The sequence below is a fragment of the Nomia melanderi genome, chromosome 8, assembly GCF_051020985.1.
Source record: "Nomia melanderi isolate GNS246 chromosome 8, iyNomMela1, whole genome shotgun sequence".
NCBI lineage: Eukaryota > Metazoa > Arthropoda > Insecta > Hymenoptera > Halictidae > Nomia > Nomia melanderi.
The window spans coordinates 2550663-2572333 of NC_135006.1; the positions used below are offsets into that span (position 1 = coordinate 2550663).

At 34.1% G+C, this 21671-nt stretch overlaps 1 protein-coding gene and 1 non-coding gene across 2 annotated transcripts in view; both read right to left on the minus strand.

The window, feature by feature from the left end:
• Window positions 1-250: 250 nt before the first annotated feature.
• LOC116426554 (uncharacterized) overlaps window positions 251-21671 on the minus strand; it is a 30966-nt gene continuing 9545 nt past the window's right edge. The window contains exons 2-4 of the mRNA XM_031975651.2: window positions 17026-17171; window positions 11818-12100; window positions 251-9653 (exon numbers count right to left, since the gene is read on the minus strand). Coding sequence (XP_031831511.1) covers window positions 9445-9653; window positions 11818-12100; window positions 17026-17171 — 638 coding nt within the window. The 3' untranslated portion in view covers window positions 251-9444. The remainder of the gene's footprint in view (window positions 9654-11817; window positions 12101-17025; window positions 17172-21671) is intronic.
• LOC116426697 (U6 spliceosomal RNA) lies at window positions 15531-15637 on the minus strand. Its single transcript, XR_004234960.1, has one exon. It is a non-coding gene; the product is annotated as a U6 spliceosomal RNA (small nuclear RNA).

The following is a 21671-nucleotide window of genomic DNA, read 5'->3' on the forward strand; positions in this document are numbered from 1 at the left end:
TTCAGTTTTTATATCACCAGAATAAATTACTTTCTCTTTATTACTAGTCTCTATAATTTAGTCCATAAAAATTTGCCTGCCAACAGTTTAACGATAATTTTGATGATAATCTTTTACATTCATCGTATTTTTAGCTACGTGAAAGTTAATAGAGTACCGCGAAGGGTAACACTTTATATACACAGCAGAAGCTAATTTATTCTGAATATATAAAGAGGTAGTAAAATAACGAACAAACAGAATAAAAATGTTGAGGTATCGTAAGATCTTCCTTTATTTAGTGTACACAACCATGTTCAAGAAGGTGATTTCCCACGGGTACGCAGGGGAGACGTAACAGTTTGTGGGATTGGAAGACGTACGAGATCGTCACGCAACTCTAAACATTAACGAAAAAAAAAGAAGTTTGAATTGCCATGGTGGTCCCGCGGGTATAGGTTTACCGAGCAAACTTGAAGTTTGTGGCAGTGGGTAAGGAGAATTGCTGGAGACACAGCTGGAGAGGATTAATGGTTGGGCTAGGGAGGAGTAGTTAAATGGGAAAATGTCCAGAGTGGGAAACAGTGTACGGAGTTAGGGAAAATTGACGGAAGATAAAATACAGAAAAGGTAAAACGATATTTCCATGGGACAAGAAGAACATTTATATCAATTGCGGACAATTGGCGGCTCCTTGACAGTGGGCTTCTTCTATCTTGCGCGTGCGCGTTACAGACTTCAACTCCGCTCGGTAAATCTATACATCGCTTTTTCTACTTGTATGTTTTCCCATTGCCCCCATCTCGAGTACCACGTTTCAACAGGGGAGATTTTCCAGCGCGCGAAACAACGCGCCGATTGTCTACGGTTCCTGTTCAAAAACCATGCAATTAAAAAATACTTGAATCTTTCACGCTTCCTACCTTTACTATCTGTGACGGAGGGGCATTACGCGTGCAAATCGCTTCGTCATAATATCGTTAAGCGGACCCCAAAAAAAAGTGGGATTTATAACGTCGTCCGACGATAAATTTACTCGTTGCAAGGGGCGAACCCGACACCGTCATTCGAAACTCTCCTCGTTCCCGCTCTATTCTAACCTTTAATTACAATATTCTCACGAATAGGATCGTTATCTTTCCTCTAGATATTGTAAAACCTTTAGACAAAGTTACTTTTTGGATGTATATATATATATATATGTGTGTGTGTGTGTGTATGTATGTATATATATATCACATTGGATCGCTATCTAACTACTCTAACTAAAAACAATTAATTTTTCTCGTCGCCGCAAAAGTATAATTACAATCGACCGTTCTTTTTGTGCCTCGATGCTACCATAGGTCGCTAATTATACGCATGTTCTCCACGTGGTTCACCCTAAAACTCCTAAAAGAATCTTTGTGAGGTGGTCCTCTCGCACCGACAATTTTCAAATCACTCGTTTCCCTTGTGTTCAAGGGAACATGATAAAAGTGTTCCTGTTTGATGCGAAGAAAGTACGTCAGGCGTTCTAGGGTCAAACGTTTCATGGTACAGCGGTTTGAAGATGGATCACTGCCGGAGACAGCTCATTTCCTTGATCTTAAGAGGTTCTATTGATTGTTATTGTGACAAGTTTCCCCGACGAAATTGCCCAGAACTCTTCGAAGAAGAATGCACGAAATCAGTGATTCTTTTCATCGTAATCCTTAACCCTTTGCCTTATCGTGTCGTGTTTGACTCGTGGCGAAGATTTCGAATAGAATTTAACGGATATAAATGTTACTCGATTCGTTTTGATTCAAATAGAATATTATTCTTCTGTTATCAGTTATTATACTTTACACTAGATTATGTATATTAAATTGCCGGATATTTCTACCGGAAAGTTCTGTCCTATAATGACATTTCAAGCTTCCAAAGATGAGTCAATTTACAGAAACGAAATCCACAAATTACCATCGCGCTGGGAAGAAATCATTAGTAACGATGGAAATTATATCGTTCAGTAAATATTAGTGAATGTATTATTTCGTTTCAATTCAGAAACGGACAGGACATTCTGGACCTAGGATTTTTCACTTTTTTGGGTAAATTAGTAATGTTAAAGTCGTTGTATTGATCATAGTTGAGAAAGAAATCGTAAGGCAAGGGGTTAATATATTTGTGTAGATAGCAATGAAATTGTTTCGTCCATCTTCCGATTACACTGCATTTCCGGAGTTTCAGAATCTCGTTGAAATAATAACGGAGAACAAAGGGCAGTTAATATTGATAAATAGACTGCGGATGTTGTGCATATGTATACAGTGTACACAGGTGTTTAAAGCGCAATGAAACGGTGAAACGAACGGAATTCGATAATATTTCTTGTATTTCGTGTTTACCCTGACAAAACCTTTAGGGAACAATGCAGTTTCCAAATTCGTTCTCATTCATGCAAATTGATCCCTAAACGTCTATATTTGCATAGAGATCCGCAGTCTCTTGGTAATATTTAAGTACTCTACTCCTAGTTACGATATTATTTCTCAATACTTGGTTCCTCGCGTAACGCACACCGTCATCCATAAGTCACCGGACATTCAATTGCTTGAAAAGAAAGTGGAGAAAATTAGAATAGAGTGTGTGTGACAGAAAATTGGCAATGTGAAAACTGAAGTTATTACACAATAACAATGGATAAAGAGAAACGCATTAATTAATAAATAAATGAGCTCATAAGTATTTAAAAAAAGAAATAAAACTAAGTGGAAACATTGACAGGACAGAAATAAAAAATTGTTAACGACTTAAAGTTTGACTTGAACTTTCTTTACAGTATGGAAATTAATATCGATTCTTTAATTTCATAGTTTAAGCGATTTCGTGCAATGAATTCGTTGTTATTCACAATTTATTAATGTCCAACGACTTATGAAGTTATGTGTATATAGGTACGTGTATACACGAATATATAATACATACATATGCATGTTATATTATGCAGGTTGAGTCATACGATGCGGAATGTCTCTGTTCCTTCTTTCATTAAAGTGTACAATTTATAGACTGCCGAAGTTATGGTAGTCAACATCTGTACAATCAAACGTAAAGTTTAATGAAAGGAAATTCAATTTTTTCAACAGTTTGAATGGAAAACAAAATGAAACTACTTTAACTATTATTGAAACTGATATTTTACAATTTGCTGAGAATTGTTATGTTGTTCAGATGCATAAATTTCGGCAGTCTAACAATATTTGTAGGGTGGGTAACATACATAGATTGATCACGTAGAATAAATTAGGAATAACACGTCACATGAAAAATTGTTACATACAAAAGTTATATAATTTCGAAGGGTACATTCAATAATTTATATGCTTCTTCTTGATTTAATGAAGCGTGTATTTCCTCTAATGTTATTATTTTAAGAGAAACGTATTAATTTTCGTTAATCCTAAATTTAATAATTAACAGCTTAAAACTTCATAATAACAAACAAAACATATCGCTTTATTCAAATCATTAACAGCATTTATATTAAGTTGATTTTGAAACTCAAAAATGTTTCCACGGAATTAAAAAATACATTTTTTATCTACTATATCCTTCGACATTGTGCAACTTTTAGGTATACAGGGCATTTCACAAAACCTATTAAAAGTTCAATTTAGTAACCTATTAACGACACTGAGGCGATTTCACCCTCCATTTTTCTTCAAAAAAATCTAATTTCACTTCAAGCGTGAACACGGTGGATAGTTGCAATTTTTTGAACGAAGTGTAAAGTGTATTTTTATATATTTACATGGCCTTCACTGCGTTGAATAATTTTTGCTTGAAACAATTTCCAAAGTTGCTTGTATAAAAAATTATAATATTTTAAATTATCTATTAGGATTATAACACATAAGTATTTACATAAGTATATAAGTTCATAAATATTTTTTATTATAATTACGTCTTAACGTCTCCGGTAAAGGAAGGGAGGAGAAGAAAGGTCAAAAGAACGATTTTTATAATCAATAGTCTTATTTAGTCCAATAAATATTTAAAATAAGGTCCTTTCATTTTTAAACATTTTTGGATGCACCTATCTACTTAAAAAAATATTACATTGTTGTAAACACTTCTTATTTGTCTTTTTTGTGTCTCCCCCAGTCTTAGAATGTATCGTTGTAACTTTGTTTTTCATTAAGCTCAGTAGAAAATGCTATGTACTTATTTATAACGTTAGAATGGTAGTAATGGAGTTTAAATTCATAGCTTCCGATGCATGCAAAATTTTGAGAAATATTTCAATCATAAATTAATTAGATCGGTAAGGACTATGTAAATATAACAAAATTTATTCTACCGTTTTTTCACACATGAAGCGGAACTAGATTTCTTAGTTAACATACTACGAAACAATTTTTCGTGCGATGAACTTTGCAGATAATCATCGACAACATTAATATGTTTCTAGATATTAATTTATAAAAGGTCTGGTAAAACACTTTGTACATGTAAGTATAATATAGTTAATTTTTCATACACCACTGTATTTATATATTATTTAAAGTGATCATGTTATGTTGTTCACCCAGTACACAGACAGTATTCCCACTCTATAAATATTAGATTACGAATAGTACGAGGAAATGTTTACTTCATGGAAATAAAAACTGAAACAGAATTTCAACTAAATTAGTTCAGAGATTTGTTAAATGAAAAATAAACCGAAAACTTCATTTATTTTTGTTTGAAGTTGCGTCTATTGTAACTGCATAGAATGTGTATAAATAATTCCTGAAATCAATGAAACAATCGTATTCAACGTATTTATAGAGGTAGAACACTATATAATTCAAGACATTATCCGGTAAGGACAGGACACTCTCAGGATAAACGTTTTTTAATAAAGATCCTAAATTGTAAAGGCTGGTGCGTATAAAAAATTTGAGAAATTGTAACTTCATGTAATCTACCATGTTTATAAAAAATAATTTTAAATGTTAAAATTTCAACGTCATTGGATCAAGTCAATTCTTGTGTGCAAACGAAAGCATAAGGTCTAACAAATAAAAAATGTTAGCAATTTTTTTAACAGAAAAGATTGACTAGATACAATCAACCCTTTGCACTCGAGAGACGACTCAGTCGCCACACGATTTAATATACCAAAATTCTAAAGTTTTTTATTTAATCTTAACACTAGATTTACGGACATTTACTGTACACTTTGTTCCATTGATTCTTGGACAATAGATGTTCGTTCATTTAAATCTTGAAAATTACAGATTTAAAAGTAGACAATTAGGATACATATTTGCGTAACTGCATCAATCAAAATCGACCCAAAAATTTACCAAATAATATTTCTCAAATTCCATACGAGTCAAATTATATAACTTGTTCCGTAAATCTAATGTTAAGCTTTATATAATGCATCAAGGTAATAAGTATCAAAATAAAATAGTATTGTTTCTCAATTTGTGTGTGATATCTCAATGAGTTATAAAACTGTCGTCTATCTCTAGTGAACAACTTCCAAGTGCAAAGAGTTAATGTTTCCACAGATCATTAATTACACGCACCAATCTCCACAATAGAAATATTATCCTGACAGCGACCCTCCATCGTGAAACGAAATTCGGCCGACGGAGCACGCTACGGACTCTCTTACGTATCTAAATCCCGTACACGTGGGGACAAGCATCGTTTTATCGAAAGAGATTCAATATTGCGTTTGGCGCTGTTCAAGTATCGTTAATACTTATCGTTAGATCGAAGTATGCTAACCGCCTTTGGTAAAAGTCTCGTATATCTTGGTGATATCTTTGTTCGTGATATGATGTTTGATTATATAAAAACCCCGAACCGTTACGTTCGCGAACAAATTCCAGATCGAAGTCTACGAGAACTACGATTTCACAGATTCGGTGCGCCCACTTTTTCTTTCCCATTGGGATCGGAAGTGAAACTTTGGTCGTGAACCCACGTAATTTTGATAAGATTAGAGCCATGAATCAGCTGAAGGTCACCAGGAGGATATGACTGTATCCCGATCTCAACACTTTGACCGCCATGTTAGTCGTGCATCGGCGACGCAGTTTCTGTCCTGATATTGGAATTCTGCATTAAATGAACATACTATTCAAATTTCGAAATAGTCAATTCAATTGTACTTGTAATGTTCATTAACACTAAACGTACCGGCATTTTGTATGTACCAATTCTTATCGTAACTAGATGACTGGTAACAAAATAAAAGTAAATAAGTTAGATGGTCAACTTTTCTTAGTGAAAATAGAAATAAAGGAAAAAAACGAAAATTGAAAAACTGATTAATGAGATGATATAGGCGTTAATGTAAAATTAAATGAACGAAAGAAAACCCAGACTTTAAAATCATATTTTGAAACTATTGAATTTATTAGAGTTGAAAAGTTGAAAACTACCGTAAAGAATATTATTAAAAACGTTGTTCGTTTCGTTAACATGATCAGCAACTATATTTATATTTTCTCAATCGGAAGCTACTATAAAACTGCAAAACTTTGAAATGTATAAACGATACTTTTAAATTTTTCAAGAATAAAAATATAAATTATACTAACGAAAAAGTACGACGTACATAATTAAAGATAATCAATACTACGACGCACTGCGTCAATATTGAAAGTCTCCAATGAATAGAGTGGAAACGGGAAACGGGCCACGGAACATATTAACGAAAGGTGAAACAAAGAGTAAAGTTAAATAGAATAAGTGAAAAATGATTTTAGCCCGATCATAATTTTAACCTCTCCAATACGAATTACAATATAAACCAATCAAAATCTCAATAAACCTTCTACTATCTGCATAAGAGTAAAAGTAAGCTAATTTGATTACTCAGTAGTATTAGTAGTATTAGTGTTGACCTTTAAGTATGGACGTGAACTTAACCTTCAAGTATGGAAGTCTGAGAGTGACCGATTAATGTTAAATACGCTCGTTTGTAGCAACTAATAGAAAATGTATTGTATTTATTTGTTTTTACTTATTTAAATACCTCTACATAACAATAATATCATCTATACCGAAGATTTCAGTGATTCTAAAGTTCACGATATTTTATGTAGAGGTCTGTGCGATCACACGTCCATATTTATAAGTTAAGAGCGCCGATTTAAGTAGCGGTCAACGTGTTGAATCACGAGGAAGGATACTGTAAGATTTATTTGTCACTTTCCACGACATGGATATTAATATAGCTCGGGGATGCGGGTTGCCTTATGCAGTTATACTTAGCTTCCGGTCTCCGATAGCCGGTCTATTAATTCATAGATTGTAGGCCGACGTCTACAGAATTGTTTGCTTTCCACGGAGCGGGGGATATTATAGAAAATACTGTTCGACTTGCGAGAGAATCGACATGGGTCGACGGTTTACGGTATACAATAATTTTTTTCGAAAGATTCGATTATTTCATCCTATGGGGTTTCTACATAGAAAACGCGAAGCCAAACTGGCCGGTGTGGTCTCATGCAATGACGATCGTCACGAAGATTCGCTGCGGGAAACACATAGTCTCTCCGTTGTCTTGTAAAGAAAGGGGAATCTCGAGTCTTACAGGGTAAGTACATTTGACCTGATAGGCCGAGTTCACATATTTCATTGCGAATATGTGTAGGCATCGTTAACCTTTCGACCGCCATCGACGTTCGTGAACGTTCAACGTTAACAACTGGATACAGTGTTTCGTCCACTAATAGTAGAACGGTTTTATTCAGAGTAATTCCGGTTTCCAGTTTAATTGTCTTGCATAAATAATTGATACAATAAAAATTACAGGCTGATGCTTTTCCATTTGTAATTGTAATTCTTGTTGATTATGTTGTAAGGAAGTAATTAAAGTTCATTTATAAATCAAATCTGATGATCGAATTCTTTTAGTTTTCACTTGAACAGGGTTTCAAGAAAATATGGCCATCTCCCTGGAATTACTCCATATAACAATTCTTTGCACTCGAAACGTTTTTTTCAGTGTAAATGTTCATCATTTTATCATGATATGTCGACGACTTTTTTACAGCTAATATAGAAAACAATCACATTGTATAAATGGAGAAACAGAACTATTTTAATACAGTATTTCATATATTAATACATAGTACAAAATGTAATACTAACTATCGAACTTTGTAAGTTTAATACGTTAAATTAAGTGATGGTTACTTTTCGAGTACAAAGAGTTAAATATTTTCTGTTTTATATATATATGTATAATGAACGCAAAATATTGAACGGAAAAGAGGCTCCTTTAATTTCATATAATCGATGAACCAAACTCGCGAAAGTAATGAACACTTTGCTATCGAGTGGCCAGCAGTCAGAGGGTTAACGAGTCGGTTAAGGAATCAATAAATTTTCTATCGACGTTAAATGAAATTCAAGACTTTCGTTAGCTCAGCGTTGCTGTCGATCGATATGAAAATAACGGAAACAATTAGGCCGCTTCCTTAACTTATATTCTATCTATTTACAATAAACGTTCTGATATGTTTCTAAATGTCGTATTCTAATTATAAAAAGAGACGCAAACCGTTCCAATGTAAAGTATACGTTATGTATACAGGGTGGAACACTTGAAAGGGACATCGAAATATTTCCTCCGATTGTACACTTGTAAGAAATTTGTTTAGAGTATTGTTTCAAACATCATTTTTTATCAAAATAATGTAACGAGAGGTTTCCTTCTATAATTTGTACAAAGGTAAGAAGTGCCAACGTATAGATATCCAAGTGGAAGTAGACGACAGTCGAATTTCAGATGACTGTCACTGCCCAGATCCAGCATCCTCCGGTAACGTCATTAGCGTGACCAATTGATGTTCACCAGTCGTGGTTGTAGCGAGTGAAACTACTTAAAGAAAAAAATAAACAATTCTCCTCGGTCGATTTTTCCCGGAAGTAAAGTCAAGGATTTTACAAGAGCTCGGTAGCTTAGAATTGATTCCATTCTAGAAGAGTTCGTGGCTTCGTTTGTATATTCGAGCTGCATGCCAAACCGATCCAATAAAGAACCCTTTGCGGTTGAATGTCGCCGCAATGGCGACTTCGAGCTTCGATATTTAAAATCGAAAATCGCAAGTGAATAATTCAATTATTCAATCAACGAGAGACTATCATGTAGTTTTTCTCTTTCAGTATCTAAGGCTTCAATGCATAATTCAATATTTCGTGAAAAGAAATATTAGACATTTCAAACAGTCTCGTCCGCGGACGGTTAATAGAACATTGTCGACCGTTAGGAGTTAATGAACAAAGATCCACGAACGACGGAGGTATATTTAAATGGTTCTCATTCGAGCGTTCCACCCGGTGCATCATCGGCAATTAAATCGTCTTCATCGAAAGTATTAAAATCATCACAGACAGGATTAATGGAAACAACGAAAACGAAGGATATCACCGTGGAATGTATAGGCCAGAGGCAGCACGCGACGATCGTGATTATCAGATTCCTTAGAAGCTCTCGTCGATCCCTCGGTCGAAATTGAACACCTCGAAGTCGTCGTCCGGTGCGTCCGGGATGTTAGGTGCGACTGGCATTTCGGGTCGCAGTGCTACGCAGTCCCGAGGCGAGCACTCGACGCGGCCCTCGGAACCGCAGCTACACTCGATGCAGTTCCCGGTCGAGTGCGGCAGCACTTCGCCCTCCCGGTATTCCCTGCCTGTAAATCAAGCATTTCACGACCATCCGGACAAAATTATTCGCGTACCGTGTGCCCGTGGAAAATAATAGACGCGATTAAAAAGGGATGCAGCGATAAGTACATTCGAAGTCAGCCGAGTGTCCCTTGGACATGATACAGCGGACAAAGGCTTTTTCAAGACTAGAACTACCAACACTGTCCCAATGACCCACATTGTGTGCTTTTTTTTACTTTGCGATCACTGAAACCGTAGAAGCATTTTCGTCGATGTATTGTTGAATAAATTCATTTCCTCGTGCAGACGCAGTAAATGTAAGAATTTCGAAATACATGCTGGTCTCATCGATTTTCACTGATTTCTCCTCACATTTCTACTTGACACCTCCCACCAATTTATCCTGGCTTTTCCTATCTGCCCTTCTTACCTCTTCGTGCCAATTGTACCTGGCTTTTACCGTGGCACCACCTACCAAGTCGTTGCAACTCCTCCCACAAGTTCCGAGTTCGCTTGTTACAACTATACAAGTACACATTGCTTACTTCTGCATTGCAGACACAAAATGAAGTAGACAAATGATGCTTTTTATATTGAGTTGATACATAAAAAATGTTTGTCGTAGATGAACAATGCGAAATTGTGTTTGAGAGAGTAATTTCAACTTGTGGAGCACAACTGTTTGATCGTGAACAGGTCATACGCTACAATAGTAGACATATTGATCGATTAACCCTTATGTCAGCAACCGAAATGTCTGTTCAAACTTTAGTTTTATTTTAATTTATCATTGCATTTTGTCATTTAATTTATTATTATTACTATTACTATTACTGTTGTTGTTGTCTTTGTTGTTGTTATGTTTTCTATTAATAGAGCACAAATCGATGTAAAAATGAAAGAAGTAAATGAAAATAGAAACTGGCTACTCGGGTACTTAATTGCTAAAATAAGAGTTTGAAGTATTTTATTTGTATAATACAAAATTTGGATTTGTTAAGCAAAACGAAATTCATTTTCGTATCAATCCAACACACTTGTTCCGGTGTAATTCTTATCGATGCATCCGGGTGAAAGATAAATAGGAAGCCGCGATCCTCCCGGATAAATTATCCAAATATTTCGGCGGGATTGCAACGAGTTTAATCACGAAGACCAGCAACACACTATGCCGTTGTTAATTGTTCAGCTGACCAATTAAAATTTCTGGTCGGTGGTTATCGATCCGGAACACGAACATGGTACACTTTAGCAGTGAACCGCCACGCAACAAACAACGGTATCACCGTGTCACTTGTGCTCCTGATGAAGCTAGCTAGCATGTTAACGGGACGTTCGGAAAATGATTTCGAAGGGCCAGCGTTTACATCTACAAGTCGTGACGAACTATAAGCACCTATGTACTATACGTATCTCACGTTACATAGCTCCATCGGTCACCAAGCTGAAAGTGCACAAGATCCAAGCGGACTCTTCCATTCACAATGCTCGGGTCGCCGCTATCGTTTTCTACCAGAAGTGTTCGAAGTTTCCAGGTGTACGCTGTGTCCATTCGGAATTATTTCTCGATGTTTCGCTGGCATTACAGCTGGCATTATCAGAGGTCCGAGGACTCGCTGATAATGAACACTATGTTGAGCTAAATAGTAGTTTCTTAGCTGGCAAATTTTAGCTATTTCTACTAGCTAAGCGTCAGGAGATCATTCCTAATGGACAAGGCTTACACCAGGAAACTCTGAACACTCGTCATAGTGTTCCTGACGTTATTCTCAAATAAATTTTCTATCGTTACGTCTCACTTCATCACATTCAGTCACGCTTCCGTTCTTCATTATTGCTCCAGGCTAATAATGACCATGCGTCGGAAGTCGAGGCGACCCAAGCATCGCGAGTGAAAGTGTCCCCTTGCTACTGTGCACTTTTAGCTCGGTAGTTGATGGACTAACGTGATAGGGCGTACAGTACACGCGGTATCGAACGTTGAAAGGTCCTGAATATCCGATATTAGAAGATGCATCGTGGGCATCGACGTGATTAATATCGAACGAGACCCGCGAACAAATTTAGAGGATGATCCGATACAGCTATGAGGACAGTGTGTATCACTTTGAAAGCAAATTGCCGGTGCAATTCGAAAAGTTTCGGGAGAAACGGCCGTTGGAAATTGAAAACCGAGTGATATATTACCCATCACGAGGCACGTAGTCGGCGCGGGCTGCGAAGTAGTCGAGTACGTCCCGTTAATCTCCGCGTATCCCTGCTGCTCCGGATCACCGAAAGCTTCCTCCGAGCTGTCGTCGGCGTCCGTGCTCTCCTCCAGCGACGGCGTGTAATTACTTTCTATCGTTGTCGACGGGAGGAGCGAGGGGCCGCCGGCGGATGGATCGGTGCTCGGACTGTAATTCTGCCACCAACAATATACCTCCCCGGCGACACAGAGGCAATGAGAATTCGCGTCGTAGGACGGTATCTGGAACAGAGGCAAGGAATTCGTGAACGTTACCTAGGCGAACGGATTTTCTCTTGTTCCTCCCCACTTATTCGCCTGTTCAATAATTATATTACCGTTGATTGGAAGATTCTGTCGTTAGATCTTACCTGTGAGGTGAATGGTACTCGTAACTAACCGGTTAAGGGTAGAATCTTTTGACGCGGCATTAAAATCGAATCGTTCAGTATTTCTTCTTTGGAAAATCATTAACTATAAATGTTTAATATTTTACAAAGATTACAATTAAAATTGTTTTTATGATAATAACGGTAAAAAATTGTGAAACTTAAATAAATTAAGGCAACATTATTCGTCTAGAGAGATTTGTAAGAATAAGAAAGACGAGATGAAAGAAATAAAATTCCAAAGCATTTATAAAAAGACTGTGTATGAGGAGGAACAAAAGAAAAAATCATAACTAATATTAAAACATTTCATAACAAACAAATTATAGCGCTAACACAATATTTTCGCTGAAGAATCAACAAGCTCTCCAAATAAAGTAGCCACCTAATTACTAAAGCATACAGAAACTGCATGTCTTGTAAATTTTACACAAATATACAGTTGCAATATCATAGCTAATAAACGGGTCTTGTTAAGATGGTAGTGAACATATAAACATAATAGTAATATAAGGTGTGTAACATAATAGTTAAATAATTAAATCGCTTTTAGAGAACGATGTAATTAAAATGATGTACCGTGCAATGTTTTTAGAGTTTAAAATGGATATAAATGTACAACACAAAAAATTAGATCACGGTAGTAAAACACGAACACGCGATTTCAGATGAATATTTACTATCTGGGCTGAAAAACGTGAATGATATTTATTTACACGCGATTATTTCAATATTGACGAATTTAAAAAGTTTGTTTAGCAACAAATTCAGTGGCTATATCACCACTTGTGATCATTTTTACGATCTCGAGTTTTTCCTTCGAAATTTTTAGGTAACCAAAACAAAAGAATTGCATTGAGACATTTTTAAATTTACCTATAAATTAAAATGAGACATATGGAATAATTACGATATTACGAACAAATATGGCAAAAATAAATAAAATGTGATATTATCTCATTCGAAATAGAAAGTACTGTTGTAACTACTTAATACAATAAATACGAGTAACTATAGAAAGTATATATGTATGTATGTTATTAGAGAAAATGCAGTGTCTACAGACCAACATACAAAATGTAATATATAAATTGAAACAATTGATCATATCATTTGACTATGCAAGTTCATAGTTACAATAAAATATATAAATAATCACGGCAATATTGGAAAAGTGATACTTTACACGTCAGTACACTTGATTGCCAATCATAGAAAACAACGCACAAAATCTACTGAAACAATCCAATATTAATCGAGAAAGCAATCATACCGGACAGACTAAACATCATTCTACATAATCGGTAAAACAAATAGAACCATGTATTTCCTTGACACAGTTTGCTATACCAACAATAAACAATGTTAAAACAATGATTGGAATATAAAATAACTGTATTGCTTCCATTTATTCGAGGAGACTACTAAGGAAAATATATTTATCTGAACGGTCGGACCTTTTACAAGAGTATATTTTAAATTTGAATTTCTTAAATGAGTTGTCGTATTTTTACTACTGTAAACATTAAAGTAAAAAGAACGAGAAATTCATAACTATATTATGTAGCTGTACAGTTATATAATTACATAAATAATGTCATAAATAATGTCATAGTGTAAATGAGTAAAGTGCCATATTAAATTATAATTAAAATAAATATTATCCATACAAGTTCCAAAGTGAAAATTAAAAGCATTTTCGACTGCAAAGGGTTAATTTGGATGTGCATGTTTACTTTATACTGGTAGGTTACTAATATAATAATGCAAACATTAGAGGATTATCAAATGATTATGGGCAACCAACAACCAGGAATATTGAAACAACCACATAAATTAGATTTAGATTCAATACATCTTTAGATTATATAAATATCACTTAATTCTTCCAAGTCCGAATTGAATATTATTTTTCTATTATTAATCGTAATGTTTCAAAGTAAATGTAGACGTACAGTAAGTGTAAAATTTTACTCTTTTTATAATCAGTCAAGAAGAATGAAATGTCTCTGTTGAGCGCAATTGGAAAAGAAACCATAGGGCAAGGGGTTAAACCTTCATTTATCTCGTGACACGCGAAGAATAAGGTGAAACTGTGCTTCAAGATTATCTATCAATTCAAAATCTTGATTGTACTTCCGCGGGATTTGCAAGCGTAATCCTTCTTCCACGCGAGACCATTTCATCATTTTTTCCTTCTCCCATTCTTTCCCCTGTTTTCAACCTCCCTGCTGTCTTGTCAAATCGATTACGGGGCGCTCCACACGTGGCCATCGCGCGCCAAATATTTGTCGAATTCGATGCGAAAACAAGTTACACGAAAATGTTATCGAATTTATCAGATGTATTTCCGTTGTGCAACAATCGAAAGCAAATAATACTGGCACAGTTCCACAGATTCGAGATAAGTCCACTCAGGAATTGTACGAATCGTATTAAATCTCGCATCGCCAAGGGGTTGAGAATACACTGTCTCCAGCGTATCATATTTCATATATATTTTCTTTTCTAATCAATCCGAGTGAAATTCTGAAAAAATTAACATATTCGCACTGAAAAGCTTTTTCGCCTGATATGTTCAGGCGTAGAAACATGGGTTTCTAATGAAATCTTAATGGATTGTGACTAACGTAAATACAAATAGTACACGAATGAAAGGAAAGGGATTATTATATTTCAACATTTCATTTATAATTACGTTATATAAACTTTAATATTGGATATCAAACTGTATAATTTTGCTACGTCGAAGCAAATGAACATCCGTAACACAAAAATATTTTCAGTTCGAAATATTGATTATTTGTTTGTTTATTAATTAATCGCATTTTAAATTATATGAATAATACTAAGGAACCTTTGCTCAGTAAAAAAAGTTAACACATTGCGTACTGGTAACGAGAAATCTCGTTTTTATATAAAGACACTTAGCTATGCAACTTCGCTAATTACCACAGCATTGAAAAAAATATAAAATTTCATTCGAATTGATTATCTATTTAAAATATATTACATAACAATATGATATCTGAGTTTTTCTATGTATAGCGATATAAGTTGACCTCAGTGAAAATTGCCGTCCGCACAATTCAGTTTTCTGAAAATTAGCCGGTACGCAATGTGTTAGAATGATTATTCATTTCGTTATAATATATTCTAATTTTACAACCAGTGCAAATATGCTACTCGTATCGAATATAATAATTGTCATCAGTTAAAAATAAATAAGCACATAGATTCGTATAAAAATAAATTCGTATAAAAAATTGGTTGAAGTTATGGCAAAAAATGTGGAACGCTTCACGATTTTGCGTGTCATCCTTGCGCAGGGGCCATGCTAATCTTCTCTGTATCGTTCCAATTTTAGTATATGTACTGCCGAAGCAAGTACGTTAGACGTTTTTCGCAGGATATATATATACTTATAGAAAGCAGACTAAGTACTAGCGAGAAAGTAAATGTCCTGGAAGCCATCTAGTGGCGCGTCAAGGAAACTTAAAGGGTGATTCTCGTGTAACAGGTCCAAATAATCGATTTCTACTTTTCTGCATATCTCGATAGTACAACAGTTTAAAAACATGTTCTTAAAATCTGTTAACCGTATTTCAGAAAATAATGAAGTTAGAAGATCTGATGATAATGCGAGTATTATAGTGATAGTGTCCAAATTGACAAAAGTGAACATATTGCACATATTAAAAAACGATCAAGCATTTCACTCGGAAATATTAGACGAAAACGAAACTCAGAGTAACTTAAATCGAATTAAATTATTAAAATTAAAAATTTTCACTGTACCTGAGTATGTACTTGGAAACTTCATGTATGTTTTCCACGAAATTATATATTTTAAAGTGTCGAGCATAATAACTTGGTAGCTAATTGACTAATCAAGTTCAAATATAGATTTTTTTATTTCTAATATATTCCTTTACGGATTGTACTTTTGATTTTTATTTTATTTTCAATTTATTACATTGTGTTAATTCGTATAGATCAAACTTATCGACTGAAAAAACTTGCTTTTCGTATCAGAGGCGTAAAACTTGTCTAACTTATTGTAATTTTTGTCAAAAGTTAATATAATTTTAGAATAAATTATCTAAATTCAAGAAACTTTTTCATTCTTCTCGATTCTTATTATACAATTATTATTATAATTACTAATTATTAACTGCTTCACTACCAAAGAGGATAACATCAATTATATGTAATTTTATTTAATAATGATAATTATCTGAATAAAAAGAATTGTTCTAGTTTCTGAACGTGTATAACTGTAAAATAACAAACTTTAATACATAATATTTGAAAAAATTATATTGAGAAATGCTACAAATCCATACGTTACTTCTGACACTATGAAACTTCGACGATAAGATTCAATACGACTTAATATTGAACATCTTCAGTAAACTTTATATTAACCCCTTGCCTTACGATTTATTTCGTTTCGCACATTTATGCTTACGATATTTCATTTTCTCGCCACTCTGTGGTCGCAATTACTACAAAGAAAACCAAAGTATTACACGGTTAATTAACTTTCTGTACGAAAATAAGGAAATTATGTTGCTTATGATATGGAAAGATTTATAAAATAAATTACAAAACCAACTTTCGCACGGAGGACAAGCACAATTGAGACTCGTCATTTTCACTAACTGAGTTAACACGTTTGATCGGAAATATTTCGCATGTATCGCGATGGTTAACAACAGAAAAAACACAACATATAGGCAATAGACCAGGAAACGACTGCAACTGTTGCTTACGTACCGTCTGACTATGGGAATACGCGTTTCCGTTGACGACGCATTTTTTCGGGAACGTCTGTTCCGTCGTGATTTCGTCGAATTCGCTCCCTTGGACCGCGATATCGACCTCGCCGAGCAGAATCTGGCCCTCCGTCGTTCTTGCTGGAACTAAAATGAAATTCAACGTTGCAGAGAATCTGTATAATATACGGTTGTTTCTGAAGCTTCCGAACGATACGGTGATTCGAACTGTACGCAGTTTCATGTATTTGTAGTTTCTTATATTCCTTTTATTTTTAAAAAGATAGACAAAATTGTTTTTGATCCAAAACATATTCTCCTTTATTATCCATAAATTGTCTATCTATACATTATATTTTAAAAACGGTCTTGTTTATCTTTATTTTTAAAAATAATAAAAAAGACGATCGATATACATCGATAGAGAGTTTAATAATCTAGATGAATTAATGGAAAATATTGCTGTAAAAAGTACGTTCTATTCTTTTGTTTGATTATTATTAATTTGTATATCATCTTTTTTGATATATAGCTCAACGAAAGTTTTCGAATGATTTAACCTCTTGCCTTACGATTCCATTCGCAGCTATCTTCTTTAAAGATGTAATATTATTGACAATTAGGAAGAAACAAAATATCTATGGTCATTTTTGTAAATTAATCTATTATATATGAAATATATATTATGAAATATAAAAATATTAAACGACAAATAATTGAAAAAAATATATAAATAATTTAGGACATCCTTTCTTGTTCAGGCCACTTTTTGAAAAAAATTCCAGGCTGAAAGTTTGTGGAGTACACGTGCACTTGGCCGGGTCGATTGAATGCGGGCGGTCTAACCGACAGAGCGTTTTTCAGTACGGACACATTTTTCCGTTTTGAACTCTGTTTTCGAGAAAGAATCAAAATCAAAAAGTGTCTAGCACACCTGTATTTGGCTAACTGTAGATAGAACGAATTTCAATTCTGTATATCCATGAATACGCGGTAAAAAATGAACAAAAAAATTTACTAGAAGTATTGGAGAGCCAGATGTTGTTTGTTTGTTGAAGAACAAGTTAAATAAAATATTTCACAATTAACATGGACATCGATATCACTGTTCTTAAATCAACATTTAAACACTGAGAACGTTTTTGTAAAATAATTTTATTTGATTTGATGCGAGCTGCATGAACATCACTTGCTGTTAATATCAATTCCATTGATTAAATTAGTGAAATATTAATTTGCTATTTTTAAAAACAACGTACAATCTGGCTTATTGATTTATAACCATTTGTATTTGTGAATTACGTTGGTAATTGATTGCCTCAGCGAACATTCAACTGTTTCAGTGATGTCGCGGTGAAGAAACCAGCTTCATATTGTAATGTAATTGAAATCAGATCTTAATTCATTGCTAACGAGAAAATCGCACAAACTATTTCTAGTAGGTAGTAGTAAACAGATGTAGGGATCATTGAAATGACCGAAAATAAAAGAGGAAAGTAAGAAATGAGAACGATTCAGAGGTCTAACTTTAGTTGTACGATCTATTTTCCCCCGATTCGAGGATGAGCTGACCATGGCGAAGTGTTCTTTTTCTGCAGCGGAATATATACGAATGAATGCATAACTAATACATAAATTAGAACTTATTCAGATGCGCGTATTAGGTAGTCCACCCTGTATATGCAAACTAACTTTGGAGTATAGCTGTCATATAAAGGGTGAGTCGCGAGACACAGAACACCTAAATATTTCTGTTGGGATTGAGGATAAAAGAGAATGCCAAATAGTAACGTTACACTGTTCAAAGAGGTAAATGTAAAGATGTAAACTGGCCTACATAAAATATGGACAAAAATATATTTGAAATATCCTCTAAAATACTGAATACTTTGGTACATTTGTTTTAGTACAGTTGAAATAAAGTATTTCAAATGGGACACGAAACTCCAATGAATAAAGTGTTTTTATTTTATTGGTTTTCAATGTAAAAGTATATATTCCGATCTTGTATCTCGAATGTACGTTAAAAATATTTTTTTATAGTTGAAATCAATGGAGGAAAAATGATGTAACACAAAAAATAACAATGCGTGGTAATGTATGTAACAGCGTACATGGCTAGTCCTTTATAGTCACGGAATCAATTCAATGCATTTGAATAGAAATACAGATTTCAAAATAAAATCTTACTACTTGCAGTGGCCTTGAAATAAAACAATATTATTAAATAAATAATAATATCAAATAATATTAAACAATATTATTTCAATATCTTCTAGTAAAATATAATCATTATTAGAAATAATAACAAGATAGAAAATAATAATAGAATAATAATACAATAGTAATAAAATAATAGTAAAATAATAATAAAATAATTACATTCTTCAAAGTTACTCTCGTCTAATGAAAAGTTTCTGACTTTAAGGTATTTTTGAAATCAACGTATCCTGTATTGTTGTACTTGCTTCGGCATTTGCAGAGTCCCTGCACCGTACCACTATAGAAAAGTGCAATCTTTCTTTTTAATATTTCCTCCCAGCCCCAATCTGAACAGAGATATTTAGGTGTTCTGTTTCTCATGACTCACTCTGTACAGCGAATGCAGCTGCCGGCAGCTAGAAGCCTAATTAAAAATGCTTCCGTCACGAGCCCGCGAAGACAAAAGGAACTTACGAATTACAACGGAGGATCCTCGTCCACGCGTCGTTTGGCCTAGACAAAAAGAGGCGAGAAATGAGAAAGAAAAAAAATATTAGAAAATATCGTAGCACCTGGCTGCGGTCTCGCCGGAAACTGGGAAACAACACGTTCTAACAAATTCGCAGATGAACGATTCCGGTGCACACGTGCTCGATCTTTTTTCTTTCGTTTACAAATTACATTTCAGTGTTACCATTCTTGTTCTATTCTGATTTAACCCTTTAGTAGCTTGTAATGACAACAATGTTTGCAAAAATAATGCTGAAGTGCATTCTTTTGTTGCGTCTCCGGTTTTCTGACTTCAGTCGCTAATTCTGTGTAACTGTGAATAAATAATTTAGTAAATAATCTACTTATCAACGTTAATTCATTTCAATGTTGTAAACTAGCTGTGTTAAAGGAGGTTTGACATATCGTCATAAGACACAATGAGTATTTACTTTTTATTTTTTGTATTAAATTCGATTTTATCTGGGGTTGGCATTTTGCGGACATTTCACATAATAGTTATTTGAAGCATGCTTCAAATGCAATTTTTTCTATTTTGATGAGTTTTCGTAAATAGATTAACACGTTTTTGTGAAGAACGATCTGCTGCGTTGATTGACGCAGAAAATCACATGATTGTGTTTGAAAAGGTAGTAGTGATCTTCATATCTCCTAGAGACAAAAAAAGGATACCGTATTATCGTTCTTCGAAAACACAAAAAATTGTACTGAAGAAATTTTAAAAATAATAAATAAATAAATAAGCAATGAACAGTTCTGGAGATATTTACATTTATACATTAAAATAGGACACTCTGTATAAATAATTAAAATTAGATCCAAAATTTAATATAGAATTCCTTCGTGAAGCTTACGTTGATACGATAAAAATTCTATTATGCGTCAAAATGGCAATCCATCAACTAAGAGTTAATACATTTATTTACTTGAAAGTCGCCTGCTTTTATATTTCTGTTTTGTTCAGAAATGTTGAGTGCCGCTTATTGTGTACCCCTTGCTTTACGCTTTCTTTCGCAACAACGCCCACAAGCGCTACTTTATCATTGTTAGGTTCCAACAAGGAAAAGGAATATTGTGTCCATTGTAAATCTTTATTTATCCTAAAGGTTAAATGGTGGTGACTAGTCAGCGAATTTCTGTGCGTTCATCGGAAATTTGCACGGAGATACACAAATAATGTATATATTTGTATAAAATATCCAAAGTGTAGTGCTTTTTATAACTTCTTTTACAAATAACAATTTTCTATCGTAATTCTATATCTATAATTACGTACTGAGAGATGTGCATTAAAATCCTCAGTTTAATAATTACGAAGAAATTATATTTGCGTTCATAAAATTCAGAAATGCCCAATCGCACCAATATGATAAAGCTAGGGGTTAACGAAGCATGAAACTGTGATCGACGTTTCACCAAACACCTCGGCTGAGAACAAAAAAACAGAAAGCATTGTGCTTTCAGTTCGTTGTTCGCTGACACCGCGTTTGACACATCGTTTGACACCGCCGAGACATGTAAATAACTTTCACCCTCAGGCATTAAATCACATTTTTCGATTGTAAAAATCGAAACGGTAGAAAACTTACGAAACAATCTGATATTTGAAAACATGTTGTGCTGCAAGAAAGTAGAATAATTTCTAAAAAAATTGTTTCGAATTATTTCTCAACAGTGGAAACGATTTTAAAGAAGTATTCACCTTTTTCAAAAACAGGATATGGTAATTCTTAAATTTAATGAAAATAAAGCAGTGAGAGTGAACTACTATCTGCCATCAACAATAAATTTCTCATGAATTCACAGATGTTCATGGAAACACAGATCTTCGTAAACTAAGTTAGGAAACGTTGAACGAAACTTTCCGAATATTACACAGTCTGCTGAGAGTTAAATTTTATTGTAAATAAAACGATAAATGATTATACTGATTTC